We start from the raw sequence: 22,177 nt of genomic DNA on the forward strand, positions 1-22,177 counted from the left end.
TCTGGAAACCATTCGCACGGACGGACGGACGGACGGACGGACGGAACCCATTTGTATATCCCCCGCCAACTTCGTTGGGCGGGGGATGATAATAAGAACTCCTTTCCCCAGGGGACAATATAGACTATTAACTTAAATAAGACTTCCCTTCCCCAGGGGACAATATACACTAATACCCTAAACCAGACCTGCCTTTCCTAGGGGACAATATAGACTAATACCCTAAATTAAACCACCTTTGGCCCTGTAGATAGGGCGTTGGAATTGTACTTACTACTCTTATTGTGTGTAGCGTGTGTGAAGTGCGATATGCGTATTTTGGGAGACTGCGGTATGTTCGTGTTGTGTCTTGTATTGTGGAACTGTTGCCCTTTTTATAGTGCTATATGACCATAGCTGTTAATAGGACGTTAATTAATCAAAATTATAGTGCTATAACACTGAAGCATGCCGCCGAAGACACCAAGCAACACATCCACCCGGTCACATTATACTGACAACGGGCAAACCAGTCGTTCCACTCCCTGAAAGCTGAGCGCTAAGCAGGAGCAGAAACTACCACTTTTATAGACTTTGGTGGGTTTTGGTCAGGGGACAGAACCCAGAGCTCTCTTCACAGGAGCGAACGCTCAACTCAAGGTCAAAAGTGAGGCAGTGCCAAGGCATTAGGAAAGATAAAGTCATTTAGGAAGAAGAGAAAAGATAAGATTCCAAATTTAGTCGCCCTTTTCGATCTTGCAATAGGGGGAGCAGGTACAATTCTTACGCCCTACCTGCAGGGCAGATGATCTTTAGATGCAACTAAATTGAGGATAGCATCTGTTCTCTACTTGCTAATAGTGGAGCGGCTAAAGTCGATTTTTCGGCAAAATCGTTCAAAGTTTGAATAAAGTATGAAACTTTGCATATGGCTTCTTTGGGACATAAGGTTTTCAGGAAAAAAATGAACCCCAAAAAATCAGATCCCCTAGCGGCCGCCATTTTGGTTTTCAAAATGGCCGCCAAAAACCGCCTTCTGTGACCCATAACTCACGTTCTATACCAGCTAAACCTAAACTTTAAACGTCTTCACCCATATTATTGATACTTAGGAACATTCTGGTAGTGTTACACTTCATGTAGAAGGACGGCCATTTTGTATTTCAAGATGGTCGCCAACTCTGCGAGATATATCTTTATATATAATGCATTTAAATGGATAAGCTGACTTAAAGCAAATATAGTGAGAGTACTTATATTTGTGTAGAGTTTGATACATAAATAATTTGATTCTTATTTTAATTTCGACATGACCGCCATTTTGAAATCAAAGATGGCCGTTTAAATTAAAGTTGTTTCCGTATTTCACTCTGTAAGTGATTGAGCAAAAAATCAAGTTACCACTCTGAAAATGTTGATATATATAAAATGCATTAAATTGCAACTCTGCAGGCGTCATCTGAGTCTCATCTTTTATGGGCTTTATCGAATTCTCAACTGGAACATCCTGAAAGTCGCAAGTCAACAGCGATTGACCAAATCATTGCCCATTTGCAGATAACACCTAACTCACACCTTTGCCACTTCTACTGCGAGCAATAGGGCGCCTTCTCTTCTGTTTTTGACAGTAAATCCAGTTGATTTCTAGTCACTACCCATTACTTTCAATGTTGGCAATAGCTTTTAAGTGGAACGTACAGGAAACAGGAACATCCATTCCTACATTCTAGGGTATTAGTATCTTCTACCAAACCTTAATACTTCGTCTTCCGTCTTTTAAATCCTTCCTCATAGCGTAACTCCTATGGAACTGTCATGACATCCGTAACAACTTGAGAACATCTAGACACACATTTCACATTATGGTATCTGAGAACACAATCCACCTTATTTATCATGAGTATGTATAAATTCCATCTTTAGGACATACAGACGTCTGTCATCTATATCTGCCTTTAGCAAAGTTTCGTTTAGTGGCTAGGGCTTCTTTGGTTTTTTTTTCTCTTTTATGATGTCTGTCAATTTACTTAGCGCCTTCTCATGGCAACCGCTATACCTATTTTAAGGAACTGGGGTTGTAGAACGCCAAAGAGTTCTTGGTGGCACAATCAGCAGCCGGCACTATCGGTCCCACTTTTTGTCATATATCGACGTCAACCAGAACTAAATTCGGCAAGGTTCCAGATGACCAATATCTGAGTTTGCTGTCCAGATGTCCAATATCTGAGTAGTTTGCTGTCTATGTGGTCCTAATATTGTTTATACTCGCTATCATCTCCATTGTTTGCACTTAGTTTGAAGGTTTATTGTTCTTCTGTTCTACATTGCTGCAATATGTTTTCACCCAGTACTTGGTGCCGTATGCATGTTTTACTGACAGTGGCTATGCGTTTTATGTGTATTTAGTTTGCATATACTGCACTGCTAGCAAAGCGCTTCATATCTGTTTTTAATTCAACACCAATATCTGTCTTGCATTCGCCACCTTCATCTCCAGTGATGAGATTGGGTGTTCTAGCTCGGAGGTTAAGCTAACATTTGTAAAGTTTTGACTTAAAGGTACTTCTGACTATCTTCGGAAGGACTTGTTTGTGGTTTATTCCAGTGCCACTAGTGTCAAACTGACAGACGTACCACAAGAGGTTATGTCAGACGAGGTAGACATCCAAGATTTGGCGGCAAAACCTTGCTATGAACTTACTCGGAGTCCTTCCTTAAGTAGAGTCTCCTGATGTTGGAGTCGTTCGGGATTACATCGAACCAATTTCCCTGACATTTTTTTCTGATTATTAACGATAGAGGGAATGTCTTCCCCTGAATCCACATCAAATTGCCTGAGATGCGGTTGACGGCCGGGCATGGTTATGTAATATAAGTGCGACCATCTCATCCATGAAGCCTCCTTTGGAAGACGAATCCAAAATTATATCCTTGCATTTAGTACTTCTGCCTGCAGGTCAGATATTTCTCCATCACAAAAAGTATCTCTCGGATGACTGCCAAAGGGATTTCGGTTAAATATTTTCTGATAACTCCCTTGCTGTGGTCAGGAATAGAGGTGTGATATCACCCATATGCATTAAATACATGTAGTTGCAGTCATAATAAACCATTTGAAGCCTTGAATTCCTTCTTTCTTTAGCGAAAATATATTCGTTAACCGCCATGAATATTTCCATTCTTTTGGCAAATAATATCTTACATTCCACTTTCAAAAAAGAGATGATCCTCAATTGGTTTTGAGGAAACACCTGCTCTGCTCTCTACAGTTTATCAGATAGCACATCTTTCTGCCGAATGACATTAATGAGTCTCTACAGTATCTTCTATAAGGTTTTGGCACATCTTGCATTAGTAGACAGTGTAAAGTATACCAATAGGTTATTGTGATGATGTAGTAAAGATCTCCTTCAGGAAAGGTTATTTCCAAATACATTTTGTGTTAAAAAGTCTCTGCCCAAGCCTCTTTTTGAGTTAAAGCACTGAGTTCTTGTATGACTGTTCTTTCCAGAATGGCATATATTGCTATCGTGTAAAATTTGATTCTAGAGCTATTATCTTTCAGGCATGAAAATTTATGTGAAATTAATGTTTTTAAAGCTGCTGTACACTGAAATAGTTAAAGGTCCGGTAGCTGTCCGAAAGGATGAAATGATAAGGACGACGTCGGGGATCATAAACGACCCGCTTTATGAAAAATAACGTTTGCATTCAATTCATCTATTCATATTGGTTTAGAGAATAATGCTAAGTGTAATATTTACAGAATTTAATAACATTTGGGACCCAAGTTTTAAAGTAATGTTTCATAAATTAAGCCGTTTCGGTTAACTTATGTACCTTAATTTAATGCTGCCGGTCATCTTGAACTTCAGATTGGCGGCCATTTTGAAAACTAAATAAGAATCGAATTATTTTGTATCAAAAGCTACAAAATATAAATACACACTGTATTTGCAGGTTTTTTTATTTGCTTAAAGCCAGCTTAGCCAATCATTATATTATTTTTATATATAGATATAGGCACATGTAGTAAAGTTGGCGGTCATCTTGGGATGCACAATGGCAGTCTCTCTACATGAAGTTGAACACTACCAGAATGATCCTAAGTATCAATAATGATAAGTACCAATAATATGGATGTAGACGTTTAGAAATGTTAATTTGATATTTTGCTCGATAATTTACAGAGTGAAATTCGGAAACAACTTTATTATTTATGTATCAAACTCTACACAAATATAAGTACTCTCACTATATTTGTTTGAAGTCAGCTTATCGATTTAAATGCAATATATAAAAAGATAAAGCTCGCAAAATTGGCGGCCATCTTGGAATACAAAATGGCCCGTCCTTTTACATGAAGTTTAACACTACCAAAATGTTCCTTATATCAATAATATGGGTGTAGACGTTTAAAATTTGGGTTTAGCTGGTAAAGAACGTGAGTTATGGGTCACAGAAGGTGGTTTTTGGCGGCCATTTTGAAAACCAATATGGCGGCCGCTAGGGGCTCTGATTTTTTGGGGTCCATTTTTTTCCTGAAACCTCATGTCCTAAAGAAGTCATATGCAAAGTTTCAAGCTTTCTCCAAATTTTGAACGATTTTCATGCTTAGCCGCTCCACTATAACTGACTTCTTTTTCCTAACGTCTCCGTTGCCACCGTCTCACTTTTGGCCTTCGGTTGAGCGCTAGCCCATGTGAGGAATGGTCTGGATTCTGTCCCCTGGCCGAGACTCACCAAAGTCTATAAAAGTGGTAGTTTTTGCCTCTGATTAGCATTCCGGCAGAGGGACGACTGGTACACCCGTTGTCATTACAATGTGGTCGGGTGGTATGTGTTACTTGGTATCCTCGACAGTGATATAGCACTATAAAACAGTTCCATTATACAAGAAGACACAACACGAATATACCGCAGTCGAGTACTCCCGCACTTCATACAGTCGTAGAAAACACATCCAATTGGGATAATATTAATTGGAGCACTTATTTACTAGAAATCACTCCGTAGGGAAAATCCCCTCACCAATTAGAAATATAGACTGATACACGTAATCCCTGTTTGCTTATTAAGGACAAATTCTATTTTGATAATTCATATTATTCAATATACCAGTTTTCACAATGAATTTAAGGTTACCTGCTCCATAATAATTTGAATCCAAAATGAGGTAAAAGTTCAAGCTAATTAGATATTGTGTGATCAATTTTAACAAAAAAATAGAATAATGGCGTTTTACTCATTGATGCCATTCTGTTATAGAATGCACAACAAAGAGTAAATTTGAAAACTGCTCATTTTAAAAAAAAATATCGAAATAAATTATACATCAATAAGTACTATTATACGATACCAAATATTTTTAGATATTCACAGCTTATGAATTCTACAAATATCAAAACATTAAGAAATTTATGTATTTATCAAAGTTTAGTTTTAAAAGTTACATAATTTGTCCTCGTATTGAATGTTGTAAATATGTTTCTCTATACACTGTACTTTGTAAAGTTTGAATTACTGGCATGGACTGGGTGTCACGACTGATCTGACAGAGAAGGATAAGGCATACAATACATGTATATCAAATATAGACAATAGACTATTTCAAAATATCACGTATACCCTTAAAGGTTTGAATATCTAAAGGTTTAATTTGACTTCGTATAAGGTTTACATGAACAAAAGGCGCATTCATATCAAATAAATCTTGTTCCACCTCAATAACTTCAGGTACAACATTAAACCTAAGTCACAGAACATATGTAAGTGTACACGGACAGGGGCCGGTCTCTCGTCTCAGTGACATCATGAATGTCGCGTGTTTACGGGTCCTGCTGCTGGTTGGAGTGACTATCTCCGGAGCTTCCGGGGGATCCTTCCTTATCGAGTCTAACTGTACTCTGTGTCAGACTATCCCGGTGCCAACGGCCTCCGACTTTGCCGTTATGTTAACCGACCTATTTGATTCCACTCTGTACGACAGCCGAGTTTTCCCGAGATTGATGCAGAATGAAACCGTATTCGTGGATGTGACTTTCCAGTTGTATAAGATTACCGATCTGGATGAAGTATCCGGTGTAATGAACTTGATGGCCAAGCTTACAGTGATTTGGAAGGATGAATACCTCACTTCTCGGTACATTCCTGGCCATCACAAACCTTACGAGATGGACTCTTTACAGACAGATGTATGGGTGCCCACCGTTACCATCTTTAATTCTGTAAAAGGACTGAAACCTATCTTCGACAAGAACTATCACGTGAAAACCATCTTGGCAGCAGCTAAAAACTACTGGCGGGCCGGTGTGACCACTGCGACAGGCTGTTCTGTAGATGCTACTTATTACCCATTCGATAGCCAGGCTTGTGAGCTCGTGCTGACCATGTGGGACTACACGGCCGATGAAGTTATGTTTGACGATTCGGCCACAGAACTGGACACTGAATACTATGACGAAAACGAAGAATGGGATCTCCAAGGGTCCACTGTAACGACATACAACTCGTCCAACAAACCGTTCAGGAAGTATGTGTTGAATTTGAAAAGGAGGCCAGTGTTTTTCATCGTGAATATGATAAGTCCTCTGGTACTGGTAGGTCTACTCAACAGTCTCGTTTTCGTGTTACCTGCTGATGCTGGAGAACGAATAGGCTTCGCGGTGAATGTATTTCTTACCTTTGCCGTGTTTTTAACCATTCTGGCCGAGAACTTACCAAAGACGTCGGCGCCACTGGCCACGTTGAGTTATTACCTATCTTCTATGTTAGCCATGAGCAGTATGTCGACCCTCGTCACCATCTTCACACTCCGTATACACGACAAGGACGAGGAATCCACTGTCCCATTCTACGTTGCTGCATTAGTGGCTACAATGACTTTTCGTATATGTAGGGCAAAGTACAAAAACCCAGAAAAGCCTGAACCTAAAGCCCCACCACCAAAACCAAAGCCGGTCGCTCCCACACCAGGACCAGAAGACAAAAGTCGGCCGCCTTCGAGTATCGCGCCGAGCGCCACACCGAGTGCCGCGCCCAGTCGCCTAGGGATGGCTGGTGGGCCGGACCCTATCGACGAAATAAAGAAGCCCCCATCTCAGCCAACGCAAGCGGTCGTCGTCGATGATGACAGCGACGATGAAGAAGAAGACCAGCAACCGGAAATTAGATACGGTGTTACGTGGAAAATTGTCGCACAGACTTTTGACAAATTCTTCTTTGTGGCATTTACTATTGGCAGTGTATCACTCTCCAGCGTTTTCCTGGTGCCACTTTTCACTAGGGCTTGAGGACATCGTTTATCTAGCATAAGGGATATTTCTCATGTAACCGCGAACATAAATCTGTTTATAGAATCAAATGTTTGTTATCATATGATGCACGGACAATCGGGTGCTATTTAGACTGAAGGAGGTCACATTATTGGACCAACTATCAAACATGGTTTTGAATATGAATATCCAGATTCTAAGTTGAACGCACAAAAACAGAAATGTCTGATTCACAGCTTTGATAAATGAAAGAGTTTATACAGGTGAGAATGAAATAAATAACATTTAAATATAGTCGATATAGTTGATTCACAAACGAATACAATAATGCGCCATACCGCAACATTTTACGTTAAACTATATATGACTTGTGTTATTAACTATGCAATAAACAACTCATTTTAAATATGTTTTAGATAATTTTATATTGTTTAGTTGCAACATGGAATAATTGTTAGGAAAAACAACAAATGCGATGAACGATGAGATATTGTGGAGAATTAGGAAAGACCCTTTATTGAATATCAACAATAACCATATGTCGCATTTTCGAATAGAAATAGCACATGCAAAAAAAAATAATTACATACTCAAAGTCACCTGTAGATTAAAAAAAAAGATAAAAATCATTACACAGGGAAAGGCGTGATACTCAAAGTAACTCAAATGGTGGAATTGATATGGTGAGAGTATAAATACTTAATGGTTATGAACACATAGATCAGATAAAATGTAAGATATTACATAACACCGAGAAAAATATGTTCAAAAGTTATACTTTGGTAGGATACTCAAAGGCCACACGAAGAATAGATATGATACTCAAAGGTCACGTGCAGAATAGGTAAGATACTCAAGGTAAAAAGGGGAATAGATACGATAACCAAAGATACAAGAAGAATCGAATAGGTAAAGGTCAAGTGAATGAAAAGTAAGATATTCAATATTCAATGGTCACGTGTCACATGGTCAGTATCAATATTTAATGGTTATGAACACATAGATCGGATAAAATGTAAGATATTATACTCAAAGGTCACAGAGAATAGATAGGATACTCAAATGTCACACAAAGAATAGATAGGATACTCAAAGGTCACACAGAGAATAGGTAAGATGCTCAAAGGTCACAGAGAATAGATGAGATACTCAAAGGTCACACAGAGAATAGGTAAGATACTCAATGGTCACAGAGAATAGATAACATACTCAAAGGTCGTACAGAGAATAGATAAGATACTCAAAGGTCGCAGATAATAGATAAGATACTCAAAGGTCTCAAGATTACGTGAACAGGTAAGATACTCAAAGATCACACAGAGAATAGATAAGATACTTAAAGATCACACAGAGTATAAATAAGAGGTTCAAAGGTCACAAAAAGAACAGTTAAGATATAGAGTATCTGACAGAGATTTAGTTAGATCACTTGTGTCGGTTGTTAAGACTAGGAATATATTAAATACGTTAGGATTGTGTTTATAATGAGTTGAATTGGAATCCATTAGATACATAAGGAATGTGTTACTATTGAATTACAAATCACTTGTTCGCCTGTAAGAAACCATTAACAGGTTTAAATTGCAGTTAATTAACAATTCAGGCTTTATTTATAAATATAGCTTAACTTAATATTTGATATAGAGTGCAGCAGTTCTCACTGCATCACGAATTATATAATGAGAAGTAACGACTGAGTGTTTATCGAAATTGACGCCAGTGCGGCTGAGAGGAAACACACAGACTTATTAGTTGATTTATTGACAATTTGTTTTATAACTGATGGACAAATCGATTGATAGTTTAACTTCTTGGTCGCTATTCTATATTGATTGATAAACTGATTATGTATTACCCGTCGGTAAACATTGATAGTAAATATCGTTAAAGGAATTAATTGTTTGGTTGACTAATCGATCAACTTATCGGCCTTTCGATGGCTTAGTGATTTTAAACGGGTTACCGTTAAAACACATTCATAAAATATTTATAAAGTGTATGTCACGAAGTCTCTATTGGTAAAATGCCACCCAATCAGAAAGCGCCCCGGCGTAATGAGGCGTATACCATTTAACAGGACAGATCTTGATGTTGATTTCCGTTTGTAGTAACACGTGATATGTATTGCCCTTGTTTTATAATTTAGCGTAAACATATAAAATTTCTCGTATTAGATAAGAAAGCCGTTGCACTGAACGAACGACTGTCAAATTACATTAATAAACGATTACGTCTTTGTTCATTCACTGCCGAGTTATTCCAGCTGACTTGCCACAAGACAAATTAATCTGAAATCTTTATTTTTATTTCGAGGCACGCTCTCTCTATGTAAGGATAAATGACTAACTGTAAAGAGAAACTTTAACGGACAATATCGGACGGTGAAAATATGTTGCGCATTAGTGTGTGAAAAGGAAAAAAATCGCATTGGAAAGTAAAGTAAACCATAGGGCATTTCACAACTATTCAGATTTTGATCATAAGAAGTTAAAAATGCTACCAGTATCAATCAATGGTGACAGAATTATGTTTGTGTGTTTAGTCGTAATCCTGTGTTCTCGTCCTAGTCTCGGCCAGACGACAGACATTGTGCTGGACTTTGTAAATCAAACATTTTGTTCCTCGTGTCCGTACAGCAGCAATGTATTCCCACGTCACGACCAATCTCGTCCTGTAGAGGTCGATCTGTCCTTTAGTATAGCCGCCATTACGAGATTTGACGAGATTACAGGTCATTTGAATATGGTTGGCCAGTTAAAAATGAATTGGAATGACGAACTTGTTATGGATACACTTAACAAATCTTATCACACATTCAAAGAACTTTGTCTCCCGACGGATTTTGTCTGGACTCCAACCATTTCAATTTTCAATTCAGTGGACAATTCTGTGTCTACATTGGGCGATTCTGCGCACAATGTTCGAATCGATATGACTTCCGGTGACGTAGAATGGACCTTTGGACTCGTCAGTAAGACCGGATGCTCCGTAGACGCTACAAAATATCCTTTTGATGTTCAGAAATGTACATTGATCTTCACTCCAAGAGGTTACATAGATACTGAAATATATTTCAATGTTGAGAGGTCGGGTATAAAATTAAATGAATTTACTGGTAACGAAGAATGGAACCTCACTGGAACGGAAGTCAGCACCAAGGTGGTCAACAGACAAGCTTTTCTCTCATGTGAAATCACTCTTGCACGCAAACCGACATTTTTCATGATAAACATGGCGTTACCAATCTTTCTCTTGGCAATTTTGAACACACTGGTATTTTTATTACCCGCAGAGACAGGAGAGCGTGTCGGTTACGCCATTGCTGCCTTCCTCACGTTTGCTGTTTTCCTCAGCCTGTTGAGTGCCAGTTTACCACAGTCGTCGTTCCCGATGCCATTACTCTCCTACTACATGCTCATCATGTTACTACTCAGCTCTACAATCACCTTTGTGACTGTTTTTAACTTAAGATTTCATTTCGTCAAAACAAATCTTCCAGTTCCTAAGTTCTTACAAACAATAGTTGGTAGGCCATGTTGCAATAGGTCCGAGAGCAACAGTCTCCCTAAACTCGTCATGGAAAGCGCCGTGATGGACCGGAGATGTGATGATAAAGTAGTCTCCTGTGGTACCAATGGGTACCGGCCGGGAATATTAGGGGATCACCATGACCCTACTCAGACTGTAAATAGGAAAATGATCGGAAAAACGTTGGACAAGACATTTTTCATAGCATATTGGTTCATCTATATATGTGTTTCATTGGGATTTTATATCAAGGTGCAGCAAGTCTCGGATTAATCTGATGACATACATGGCAGGACAGAAAGAATATATGGGGTTTATATGGTTACTGTATACATGTATCTCCAAGAACTATCATGTACAGATTTAACAGTATATGTATTTGCGAAAAAATAACGAGATCTTGAGCATAATCGTTCAAATAAATAAAATTGTATTACATGTTTCTAGAAATAAAACGGAAATATTATTCAAGTTGTGTGGTCTACAGCTTTCGCTCTTCTTGTCATAGTGAAAACTGTTTAAGTGTTATACACATTTTCTCCGTCGTCTGAGGTTTAAACTTTCTAATTTTAGCGCTTTTTATAAAGTTGCAGCACTGGAAATATTCTTAATTATAAAAGTAAAAACTCTTTTTATCGTGTACATGAGAAAAATAGGCTCGAAAGATGCCGAATCATTCCGAACTCTTCCAAAACATCGTCGCGACAATCGCGAAGTAAAACGAGAGTTGGGAAACAAAACAAAAATGTCATCAGTTTTACATAAACAAAAAATTTGGTACATTACCGGGATGTGTGGATAAGACGTTTCAAATACTCACTCTGGACATAAAACAAATGTACCCCACATATATATATATCATGTTACTTGATGCTAGTACTAATAACGAGATTAAATTTACACAACAAGCATCAGGGTACATACGATTTAATAAACATCACGTATTGAATATGTCGTACTTGTATGTGATTTAACTATCTACAATTAAGACAATGAAGTCTACAGTGCGCATGTTGAATTAAAGGTTGGCGCTACACGCACCACTGCGTTCCTGGGGTAAAGAGTCGCTACTACCTGGCCAAACAGTTACCGAATACCATATCATATTCGCCATATTATTACCAACATGGACATTTGAAATTTTTAACATGGGTTCACTATGTTTGTTGCCGTGTACATTTTTCGTTGTAACTTTCCTCTGGATTATCCCAGTATCCCAAGGCCAGACCGCCGCACACCACCGCGCGTGGATAGACAACCCGCCATTCAGTACATACAACTTGAAGATCTTCCCGAGGAATTCACAAACAGACAAAGTTGAAGTTGATGTTCAGTTTTACCTGGTAGCCATAACACAATTAAACGAGCTGAGCGGATACCTTGATTTGGTTGGGTATACGGTACTAACATGGACAAACGAACTTTTAATGTGGAACGATTCCACCAACTTGATGCCAGAGGTAATAATGGGCCAAAACAACTTCTGGAGACCTCCCCTCGTCCTCGCCAATTCCGTCGAGTCACTGACAGAGATGGGGGATAAATCCTACAACATCCGGATCAACAAAGATGGCGTTTGTGAATGGCAGGTTGGTGTCGTCTCCAAGTCTGCGTGCTCTGTAGATGTCTCGTACTACCCCTTTGACCAACAGTCGTGCAAGATTTCCTTTACCCCGTGGGGATATACCGACACACAGGTAAAGTCACTCTTTTATTTGTTTACACTCTAAAAACAAATACAAATATCCATTTCCGGTCTGCAGTATTTCACTTGTTCGTGACTCCATCCTCCTTTCTTTCAACTTCCGGTTTGTAGCATTATTTGTGTCTACGTCATGATTCGAAGCTCAATGTTAGCATACGATTTCCAATATCCTCACTTTTTTTTTCACATCCCACATCCGCTCCTTGTATCTATATCTATGCATAAGCAATGTCCATGACATAGAATTTAGTCAAATTCTGTCACAATGTGTTAGTATTCTATGCCTTTTTGTATTTTCGCTTTCCATTCTGTTATAGGTCCGTCTGAATACAACCAGTTCAGGTATGAACACGGACCTCTTTATGCCAAATGTTGAGTGGACCTTGTCCGGTACAACAGTCGAAGCCCTATCCTCCGCATCAGCCTCCTATCTGGACTATACCATCAATCTAGCCAGGAAACCGGGCTATTTCCTGGTCAACATGATCATCCCCATCCTTATTCTCGGCATGCTTAACGGTCTCGTGTTTCTACTTCCGGCTGACTCCGGTGAACGTGTTGGATATGCCATTACCGCTTTTCTTACCTTTGCTGTATTTTTGACGATGGTATCAGACAATCTTCCAAAATCATCAGAACCAATGTCTCTGCTATGCTTCTTTCTGACCTTGATGTTGATTATGAGCGCTTTATCGACCGTGATCACGATTATGACACTCCGAGTGTACCATCAAGATGATGATAGTCCAGTTCCCATGTGGCTCAAACATGTAGTGGCTTTCATTACATGCAGAAAATGCAAGAAATGGTGTGGTCAAAAACTAGAGGCTATCGAACAACCTAAACCCGGGCAGGAGGAAGAAGAGGAGGAAGATTCGTCAGCAGAGGAGGACTCGGAGGAAGAAGATTCGGATGAAGAAGGTAAACGGAAGACAGAGGTGAAGAAAGCCAAGCCGAACAATGCTGACATTAAAGGCATATCGTGGCGGGTGGTGGGAGGCACATTGGACGGGTTCTTCTTCTCTTTGTTTGTGTTTGGTACTGCTGTCATTTCGTGTGTCTTTCTCATCCCTCTGGCACTAGCGGCCACCTCCTCGGAATCGGCCGAAGAGTAAATCAGAGCAAGAGTGGACCACGGGAAAAGACGAGTGATTATACCTCGACGGAAAATTGACAAATTACATCTTCACGGAAACAGACGAGTGATTATACCTCGACGGAAAATTGACAAATTACATCTTCACGGAAACAGACGAGTGATTAGATCTCGACGGAAAATTGACAAATAAGATCTTTACGGAAATAGACGAGTGATTAGACTCGTGACAGAACTATAACGAATTAGATAAACTAAAATATAATTAATACCAATATACGTTAATTTAATGGAAGAGGAAAACGTTTTTGAAATTGCCTGCATTTTGTCATTTTGCTTTTTAAAATTTTAAAAGACAATGATATAAACAACAACTTCTGAGCAATGGATCAGTTTGCGCTCAAAGGCAATCGTGATTAAAGTTACAAAGGAGGTACATTTTTTTATGTCAAATAGTGTCGAATCAATAAAATGCTGAACTTCTCTCAAATGTCGTTTTTGTGTTATGTGCATAATGTTACCCTTTTTTTTTAATTTCGACAAAAGGAAAATATTATGTAATAATAAAGGGCATGACCGCGGTGGTCAGCCAAATGGTTAAGATGTCTCGTTCCTGATTATGTTTCATTGGTTTTGAAAGCAAATATTTTTTAAAGCTTCTTGCAATCTAGGTTAAACTCTGATTAAAAATATATAGATAAAACTTAAATATTTAAGTGAGCGACACTGGTTCAATGCACTATCTGTTCTAAGGAATCATCCTTTTTGTAAAATTGACCAAAAACGTTAAAACAATTCCTATTGTAACACTCTGTATGTGGAAGATTGTGTCACCATACTTAATTTCCTTACATATTTACGTGTGTTTCATCCAAAGGTTAGCAGTGTGTCATCACTTATCATGATTGGTTTATTACATTTACGTCCTATTAACAGCCAGGGTCATTAAGAGATAGCCTTCCGTCTAGTTGGTGTCTTGCGTGTGTGAAATGCGAGGTGCGAGATCATGGAGACTGCGTCATACTCGTGTTGTGTCTTCTTGTATAATTGAACTCTGGCCCTTTTTATCACTTAACATGCCCCGATGTCCTTGAGGTAGGACGTTAGAATTGCACCTGCTTAGCACTAAGCAAAGCATAAAGAAGGAGGGACGACTGGTTCGCCCATAATCAGTATAATGTGACTCATCCGACCACATTATACTGATACCGGGCGAACCAGTCCTACTCCCTGTATGCTGAGCGCCAAGCAGGAGCACAAACTACATCTTTTAAAGACTTTGGTGGGTCCCGGCCAGTAGACAGAAGCCAGAGCCTACCTCGCAGGGCGAACCCTCAACAGAAGGCCAAAAGTGAGGCGGTGTCAAGGGAGACGTTAGGAAGAAGAAAGTTAGGTAGAAAGAAGAGAAAAGATAAGATCCTCTAAATTTAGCCATACGGGGGTTTCGATTTCCCATAGCGACGTGGGTAAAGTACAATTTACTGTCGATTAATCTCACCTACCGGTGATAATGACATCAGAAAATTCACGTCAAAATATGACGTCACAATTACCGGAAGCCCTACCTCGCAGGGCGAACCCTCAACAGAAGGCCAAAAGTGAGGCGGTGTCAAGGGAGACGTTAGGAAGAAGAAAGTTAGGTAGAAAGAAGAGAAAAGATAAGATCCTCTAAATTTAGCCATACGGGGGTTTCGATTTCCCATAGCGACGTGGGTAAAGTACAATTTACTGTCGATTAATCTCACCTACCGGTGATAATGACATCAGAAAATTCACGTCAAAATATGACGTCACAATTACCGGAAGGTTGGACTAATCGACGGTAAATTGTACTTTACCCACGTAGTTTTGGGATCTCGAAACTGACGTATTCTAATGTCCTACCTACAGGACAAGAGAGAATATTCATTGTTTCTTGATGAATACCAGTTCATTGGTATTTATAGAAATATCATAGATTCCACCTCACGAGATGCAATATAAATTGGTAGTTATCAAACAAAGAATATTCTATTTATTACATGTTTATGTAAGCTCTAGGTCTAGACTATAGGCCAACTCATACCAGTACATATATTTCATATGATAATCTAATGCAACACATTTATGCTCCAATAATTAAAAATGAAAAAAAAATAGGAAAGATGCACCTTATATTATAGTTTTGGTTTGATATTTCAAAAAAGTATTCCTCAAAAACGACATTTTCACTGGGAATGCTGTGTTCTGATTGGTCAACATTGAGTGAAAATATCAAAAGTGATATTTCCACATGGGTGAAAAATGCTGCATATATTTTCGCCATAAAACCTTATAATCTTATAACTGGTCTTATGATAAATCATAATATTACACTGACACTGATAGATTTGATAAACTAGTATGTTTTAAATTTTGTAATAATTTTTATTTTGAAAGGATACTTGTATAATTATATAACTACACTGTCCTTTTGTGCAATTAAAATATAAAAATTAAGCTCATAGGTATGTTTCTAACAGCTTTGCATTAAAGAAAAACAAAGACGATTACAGAATATTACGAAATAACGTCAGCATAATTATGGTTTAGTGGCCGAGGTCGTGATAATCCTGGTGGGGTGTAACCCGTTCCACTCGTCTTTTGTCATAAAGATGCGTATCGCTGCTTCACAAAACGACATTTAATGACACTATTGTCATATGATCACACATATCATCAACGAGATTAAACTAAATGGCGCATGCGCAGTTCCGCGATATCTCTTTAAAGTTAAATAGCTAAGTTGTTTCGCCATGATTCGTTAATTGTATTGTTTTATATAAACTGTATTCTATAATATAATATACGTCATTATGTTTGAATAGAGAATTCAAAATGGCGAACCTGTTTCGCCACCACGGAATTTTAGCCATCTGCTGGCTTAGTGTTTTGAATTTCGAAAGTGTTTTGAGCGCTACAAGTACAAATTTCAAAGAGTTTCTGGACAATGAACCGTTGCGAAGTTACAATAGTAAGATATTCCCAAAGATAAATCAAATAGAACACTTAGACGTCGATATCGAGTTCACGTTGGTGGGAGTCACTGATTTCGACGAGTTGAATGGAAACTTGGAAATCGTTGGTCTCGCCGTGATCCGATGGAAAAACGAGCTGCTAACATGGAATCTTGTGGATGATAATCCCATGGAATCTCTGATGTTGCCACAGGATACGTTCTGGAAACCTCCCGTTACTCTCACCAATTCTGTAGATTCTCTCAATGAACTCGGGGATTCGACATACAAGATTCGATTTGACTATGAGGGCAATGCGCTTTGGAACGTGGGGATAGTAGCCCGAACTGCATGTGGTGTGGATGTTACACTCTATCCTTTTGACAGACAATCGTGCAATATCACATTTGCTGCACTGGGCTACGTCAACGATCAAGTAAGTAACAAGGGGAAGGCTATCAGAACTAGGTGTTCTATGCCATAGTAAATGTCTCGGATAACTCAAACAGTATGACCAAACGAGAACTTCAAAATAATTTCCCATCCCATACCGCATGCACTTAAAACATTTTTTGCAAAACTTCTTATTTAATCCCTTATTCATTAAAATGTAAGAATTATATTTAGCGATAAATGGTTTATTTGTAAAGCAATATCAATATCGTGAACCTGTTAAAAAGCATATATGCAAAGATACCTGCAACAATGATCATAAAAATGTTAATGTAAAGTGTTGTACATCCTGAGTGACGTTCATTTTTTATTCCAGGTCGTCCTGAATTCCTCGAACCCAATCGACATGTCCTTGTATATGGAGAATGTGGAATGGAACCTGGAATCCACGTCTGTGTCGAGTACCGTTATAGCGGATGTTTCCTACGTGATCTTCACGTTAAATCTGGCTAGGAAGCCGGGTTATTTCCTCGTCAACATGATCATTCCTATCCTTATCATCGGACTACTCAATGGCTTGGTGTTCTTACTCCCGGCTGACTGTGGAGAACGTGTCGGCTATGCAATCACCGCCTTTTTAACATTTGCAGTGTTTTTAACAATGGTGGCTGAAAACTTACCCAAAGCCTCCGAACCCATGTCACTTCTGTGCTACTTCCTAACCCTCATGTTAATGGTTAGCTCTCTGATCACCATAGTAACCATTCTCATATTGCGGGTCTATCATCAAGATGAAGAAGCGACGCCTCCAGCGAACATCCGCCATATCATTGCATTCATAACATGTCGGAAATGCAAGAAGTGGTGCAGTAAAAGGAAAACAAGCCGGAACGCGGTGACAGATATCATCGGCAACGACGACGATGAAGACGACGATAGCGATGCCGAGGTGGACAGTATCCAAGTACCTGTGGATGACAGAGACATCAAAGGAATGACCTGGAGAATGGTGGGCGGGGCTTTAGACGGATTCTCTTTCATTTTCTTTTTCTTCCTTTCGTTGGGTATCACTATTTTCTTCATGTATCCACTTGTAATGGCAGGTCTTGAATGAATCGTCACGTAACAGAGACAAAACACATTTCACGTGGTACTAACAGTTACATTTGTTAAGACACTTAATATTATCTGTGGGATGCAATCATGATCGGTTACTAGATTATTGTATTTGAAATATCGCTGTACTAGTATTTTAATTATCTGTTATCAATCATTGATGGCTCGGACTTTTGTGAAGGAACAATGTAAAGGTCGCTATGACGAATTTTAAGCTAGAAAGATTCAATGCTATCAAATACACTTATACTCTTATACCGAGTATTGCGATGTGAGGCCGCCAATCGAGCGTAGACTAGACTATTGCTTCCAGTATTGGAATCATATAAACCTTGAAATCACCTATCTTGGAATCATATCAGAACCAATTTGAGAATAAAACAGTTTACATGTAACCTTTACATTTGTCATGTTCACAGTTCTTTATATTTCAATAAAAAGTGTTTTCCGAGGAATTTTGTCGGTTGATATGTATGGTTTAAGAAATCTACCGATAGGGTACTGTATATCTGTTTTAAATATATCTGTAGGGTTTTAAGTTCGCTAAATTCTCGTATAACACAAAGTTAAATAAGTTAAAATCTACTTTGATCATTGGAAAACCTGAGGATGCTTAGTTGACAGACAACACCATTTATGGAATATGACCTAATTATCCAGCCCATGTGACGCTAAGATGTAATCATCTAACCACGTCATTAATATGTAATGCTAGATTGAAATAAATATTTTACAAGCTTACTATGACCTACTGAAATTCACAAATCTTATATTTATTTAATCAGAACTTACACAATACAAACACCAATTTTGACCTCTGAAATTACGATAAACAGAGAAAAGTACTGATGATCAGAATAGCACACCTAGTGTAGCTTCTTCTTTCCCTATCGCTTGGTGACTGTAAAACAACACAAATTGATTGCCCTCCTTTGCAAACATTCAGAATAACAAGAGGCCCATGGGCCTTCATGGTCACCTGAGACATATAAACACTATATATTGGCCCACCAGGTCCTTGAAGTCAGTCAGTGATTTTGTAAATTTGACTTTTTGATATATGAAGATTATTTGGTTCCATCAAATCTGTGAATTCAGAAGTAATATTTTTGAAATTTTAGCCATTTTGACCCCTTTTGACACCGCCCCTCTAGCCCCTGGGGTCAGCCAGGTCTAATATTGATACGATGTGATGTTGAAATGCTATCTCAGGCTAATAATTCCAACACAGTTTGACTCATTTTCTATGAAAAATAATCAAATAATGTTCATAAATGTGTTTTTCCTATATTAACTACATGTAAAGTAAACCTGACGCCCTCCCCAGGGGACACCAAGGTCATATAATTCACAAATTTTGTAAACGACCTTAAGACCTTTTTATCTATGAAGAGCATTTGATTCTATCAGTTCCAGAATTTCATAAGAATATTTTTGAAGTTTTAGCCTATTTTACCCGTTTTGGCAACTCCCACAGTCCCCTGGGGGTTGGGGTCATATAATTCACAATTTTGATTGGACTCATGCCTTAGAAAATTTGTGCATAATTTCATTGAATCTGCTCGCCGGTTTTGGAGAAGAAGTCGAAAAGTCAAAAGACGATTAGAATATGTCACCGTGACCTAAAAACTGTGAAAACTAATAAAAGATGGTAAGGATGAAAGCACATATTTATTAAAGCAGAATATCGAAGAAATAAATGGTAAAATAGACGTTTAGGGTGGAATCAAAGTGGATCATACGGTTCAAAGTTAAGTAAAAGGCGAGGAAGATGGTGTTGTTTTTAGAAAAAAAAACTGTGAGCTGTCAAAGCTGGATAACTATATCAAAAACGACAAGAACTGTTGTAGCGGATGGCATTTTTCACAGCGAAAAAGATAGTCCATCCACAAATAGGTCGTTTGTTTAAAAACATGTAAAGGAAAAAAGTGATATCAGAAGTGGAAAAATATCTAAAGGAAAATATGACAGCTTGAGTGAAAACATATTTAAATGAAAAAAATGATAGATTGAGTGATAATTTACTGACGAAAAGAAAAAAAATAGCTTAAAGGTAAAAACATGCAAATCAAAAACAGTTGATGTGATTCAATACGCCATCAAGAATAATTCAGATGAAATCATATGTATAAAAAATAGATAAAACTGATGGTTTTGGTGAATATATGCGGACAAAAGGGTTATCTGGAAGCAAACATGAAAATAAAATGGTTTCGGCGAAAAATACTGATGAAATGAAAACAAATGATTTAGGTAGAAACATGCCAACGACAACAAATTGTATGGTAGAAAAACAGACTAATAGGTATGGGTGAATGGACACAATTAACTCCAATAGAGTAAAGTGGAGAAAGGTAACTATAGGCATGAAAGTTAGTTAGCATATGATATTGTCGTATAAAGACGTTAGTTATTTCGTAGTTCATAAAATCTAACGTGTTTTCACGGTTAAATTAATATTTTCATAATGTTAAATACTTGTTATATTATCTAGATTTGAATTTCATTTTAGTCTTAATAAGCACTTGTATTATACAATAATTTTGTAATTATTTGATACTTCAGTTGTTACTCGATAAAATAAACATACATTCCTATTGTAACCATAGTAATTATACTTATGTATTTATAAATCTTCCTTTATTCCAGAACTCTTAATTTAACTAGCACCAATAGTTTCCTTTTCCTCACTGCACCCGTTTAAGAACTTATTAAGTCAGTCATTTTTTGTTGGTCAATGTTCATACCTCGGTGTAATGTGCGTCAATATACGTATCATTTATCTACATCTAGATTGTTCCACTTGGATCAAAAATACATTAATTATACCCGAAACTCTCGGCGATGAAATGATAACTCCATATCTTCACTTTTAATCGACCTTTGTGGACCTGCTAGGTTTTTATCAACAATGTCGACCTGTAGAGCTAAAAGCTTTAGGCATGCCTCGCCTGTCTAATCTTCCGCTCGGGTGGCGCAGGAGAAAGGTGTTTATGTGACGTCATATAATAGAATATGCCTGACGTTTTGTAAGCAGTGAGGAGCAGTGGGGTGTTGGACCATATACCTGTAAAGGATACCATTCGGGGACTTTAATTATGGCTTCGAACTTCTCTCTGACCTTTTTATTTACAAAGAACACTCTTACTGCTCATGTAATCATGCGAAGAGGTCGAAATTGGAAATTACGTCACCCTGCAGGTGTCCTCTTCTTTTAATTGCTTTGGTGTGCCAGTGTTGTAATTACATTGTAAGGAGCGCTACATCAGTTCCCCAATGACTTCAGTGTGTTTCTCATCGGTTTTACTGATATGTGTCGCTCTAAGCTACAATGTTTCTGCCGATAATTTCACAGAAGTTACTAGTCAAACAATGCATAGTTTCTTTGATTCTGAGATTTTTTCAAAGTATAATCAACATGTTCGTCCTGTTTTTCACTTAGAGGATACAGTGGAAGTTCACACAAGTTTGACACTTTATGCCATTACGGAACTGGACTGCGTATTGGGTGTTCTCCACACAATTGGTCATTTAGAGATAACATGGACAGACAAGCTGATAGCCTGGAAAAACTACTCGAATAGTTATAGGGACATTGATACCATTCGAATGCGATCTTCGGATGTTTGGATACCCCCAATTGTCGTCAGCAATGCATTTGATGATGTTGGCAATACCGAAAATGGCGTTATTGTAATTAACGATGGCGGCGAAATGATTTGGAAGCCAAGGGTAATCATTACGTCGTTATGCACGACAAATGTTCAGTATTTTCCATTTGACATTCAAACGTGCAATATTTCATTTGCAATTCTGGGATACATGCCAAAAGAAGTAAAGTTTGTCACTTTCGGGGAGGAAAGCATTGACATCAAAAACCTTAATTCCAACGCGGAATGGACAATTGACCAATCAAAAGTATACAACACCTTTTCACAACAAAGTTCGAAAATTCATTTTGAGATCACAATGGCACGCAAACCGGTGTATTTCGTCATTAATCTGCTACTTCCAGTTCTTCTGATTACTATTCTTATCACGTGTTCGTTTATGCTTCCGGCAGAGGAGGGTCGTGGACAGCTGGTGTCTATAGGATATATAACATTGTCGT

General features: G+C 38.2%; 4 protein-coding genes across 4 annotated transcripts; all 4 read left to right on the top strand.

The window, feature by feature from the left end:
• The first annotated feature begins 5,792 nt into the window (after window positions 1–5,792).
• On the top strand, window positions 5,793–7,271 carry LOC138324334 (neuronal acetylcholine receptor subunit alpha-10-like). Its single transcript, XM_069269410.1, has one exon. It carries the CDS (start codon window positions 5,793–5,795, stop codon window positions 7,269–7,271), a length of 1,479 nt encoding a protein of 492 aa, XP_069125511.1.
• A 2,041-nt stretch (window positions 7,272–9,312) lies between these two features.
• LOC138323279 (neuronal acetylcholine receptor subunit alpha-6-like) lies at window positions 9,313–11,673 on the top strand. The gene has a single exon (XM_069267755.1). The coding sequence runs from the start codon at window positions 9,747–9,749 to the stop codon at window positions 11,052–11,054; it is 1,308 nt and encodes a 435-aa protein (XP_069123856.1). The 5' UTR covers window positions 9,313–9,746; the 3' UTR covers window positions 11,055–11,673.
• A 131-nt stretch (window positions 11,674–11,804) lies between these two features.
• Window positions 11,805–14,077, top strand: LOC138323278 (neuronal acetylcholine receptor subunit alpha-9-like). Its single transcript, XM_069267754.1, has 2 exons — window positions 11,805–12,478; window positions 12,804–14,077. The coding sequence occupies exons 1-2, from the start codon at window positions 11,930–11,932 to the stop codon at window positions 13,599–13,601; spliced, it is 1,347 nt and encodes a 448-aa protein (XP_069123855.1). The 5' UTR covers window positions 11,805–11,929; the 3' UTR covers window positions 13,602–14,077.
• A 2,306-nt stretch (window positions 14,078–16,383) lies between these two features.
• LOC138323280 (neuronal acetylcholine receptor subunit alpha-9-like) lies at window positions 16,384–18,517 on the top strand. Its single transcript, XM_069267756.1, has 2 exons — window positions 16,384–16,993; window positions 17,327–18,517. Exons 1-2 carry the CDS (start codon window positions 16,439–16,441, stop codon window positions 18,062–18,064), a joined length of 1,293 nt encoding a protein of 430 aa, XP_069123857.1. The 5' UTR covers window positions 16,384–16,438; the 3' UTR covers window positions 18,065–18,517.
• Window positions 18,518–22,177: the final 3,660 nt, after the last annotated feature.

The sequence above is a fragment of the Argopecten irradians genome, chromosome 5, assembly GCF_041381155.1.
Source record: "Argopecten irradians isolate NY chromosome 5, Ai_NY, whole genome shotgun sequence".
Classification (NCBI taxonomy): Eukaryota; Metazoa; Mollusca; class Bivalvia; order Pectinida; family Pectinidae; genus Argopecten; species Argopecten irradians.

Bases quoted from the DNA above. Each gene is read 5' to 3' on its own strand.
- LOC138324334 (XM_069269410.1), top strand. From the start codon at position 5,793: ATGAATGTCGCGTGTTTACGGGTCCTGCTGCTGGTTGGAGTGACTATC.
- LOC138323279 (XM_069267755.1), top strand. From the start codon at position 9,747: ATGCTACCAGTATCAATCAATGGTGACAGAATTATGTTTGTGTGTTTA.
- LOC138323278 (XM_069267754.1), top strand. From the start codon at position 11,930: ATGGGTTCACTATGTTTGTTGCCGTGTACATTTTTCGTTGTAACTTTC. The intron at 12,479-12,803 runs GTAAAGTCACTC...ATTCTGTTATAG, and splicing joins GGGGATATACCGACACACAG to GTCCGTCTGAATACAACCAG.
- LOC138323280 (XM_069267756.1), top strand. From the start codon at position 16,439: ATGGCGAACCTGTTTCGCCACCACGGAATTTTAGCCATCTGCTGGCTT. The intron at 16,994-17,326 runs GTAAGTAACAAG...TTTTTATTCCAG, and splicing joins TGGGCTACGTCAACGATCAA to GTCGTCCTGAATTCCTCGAA.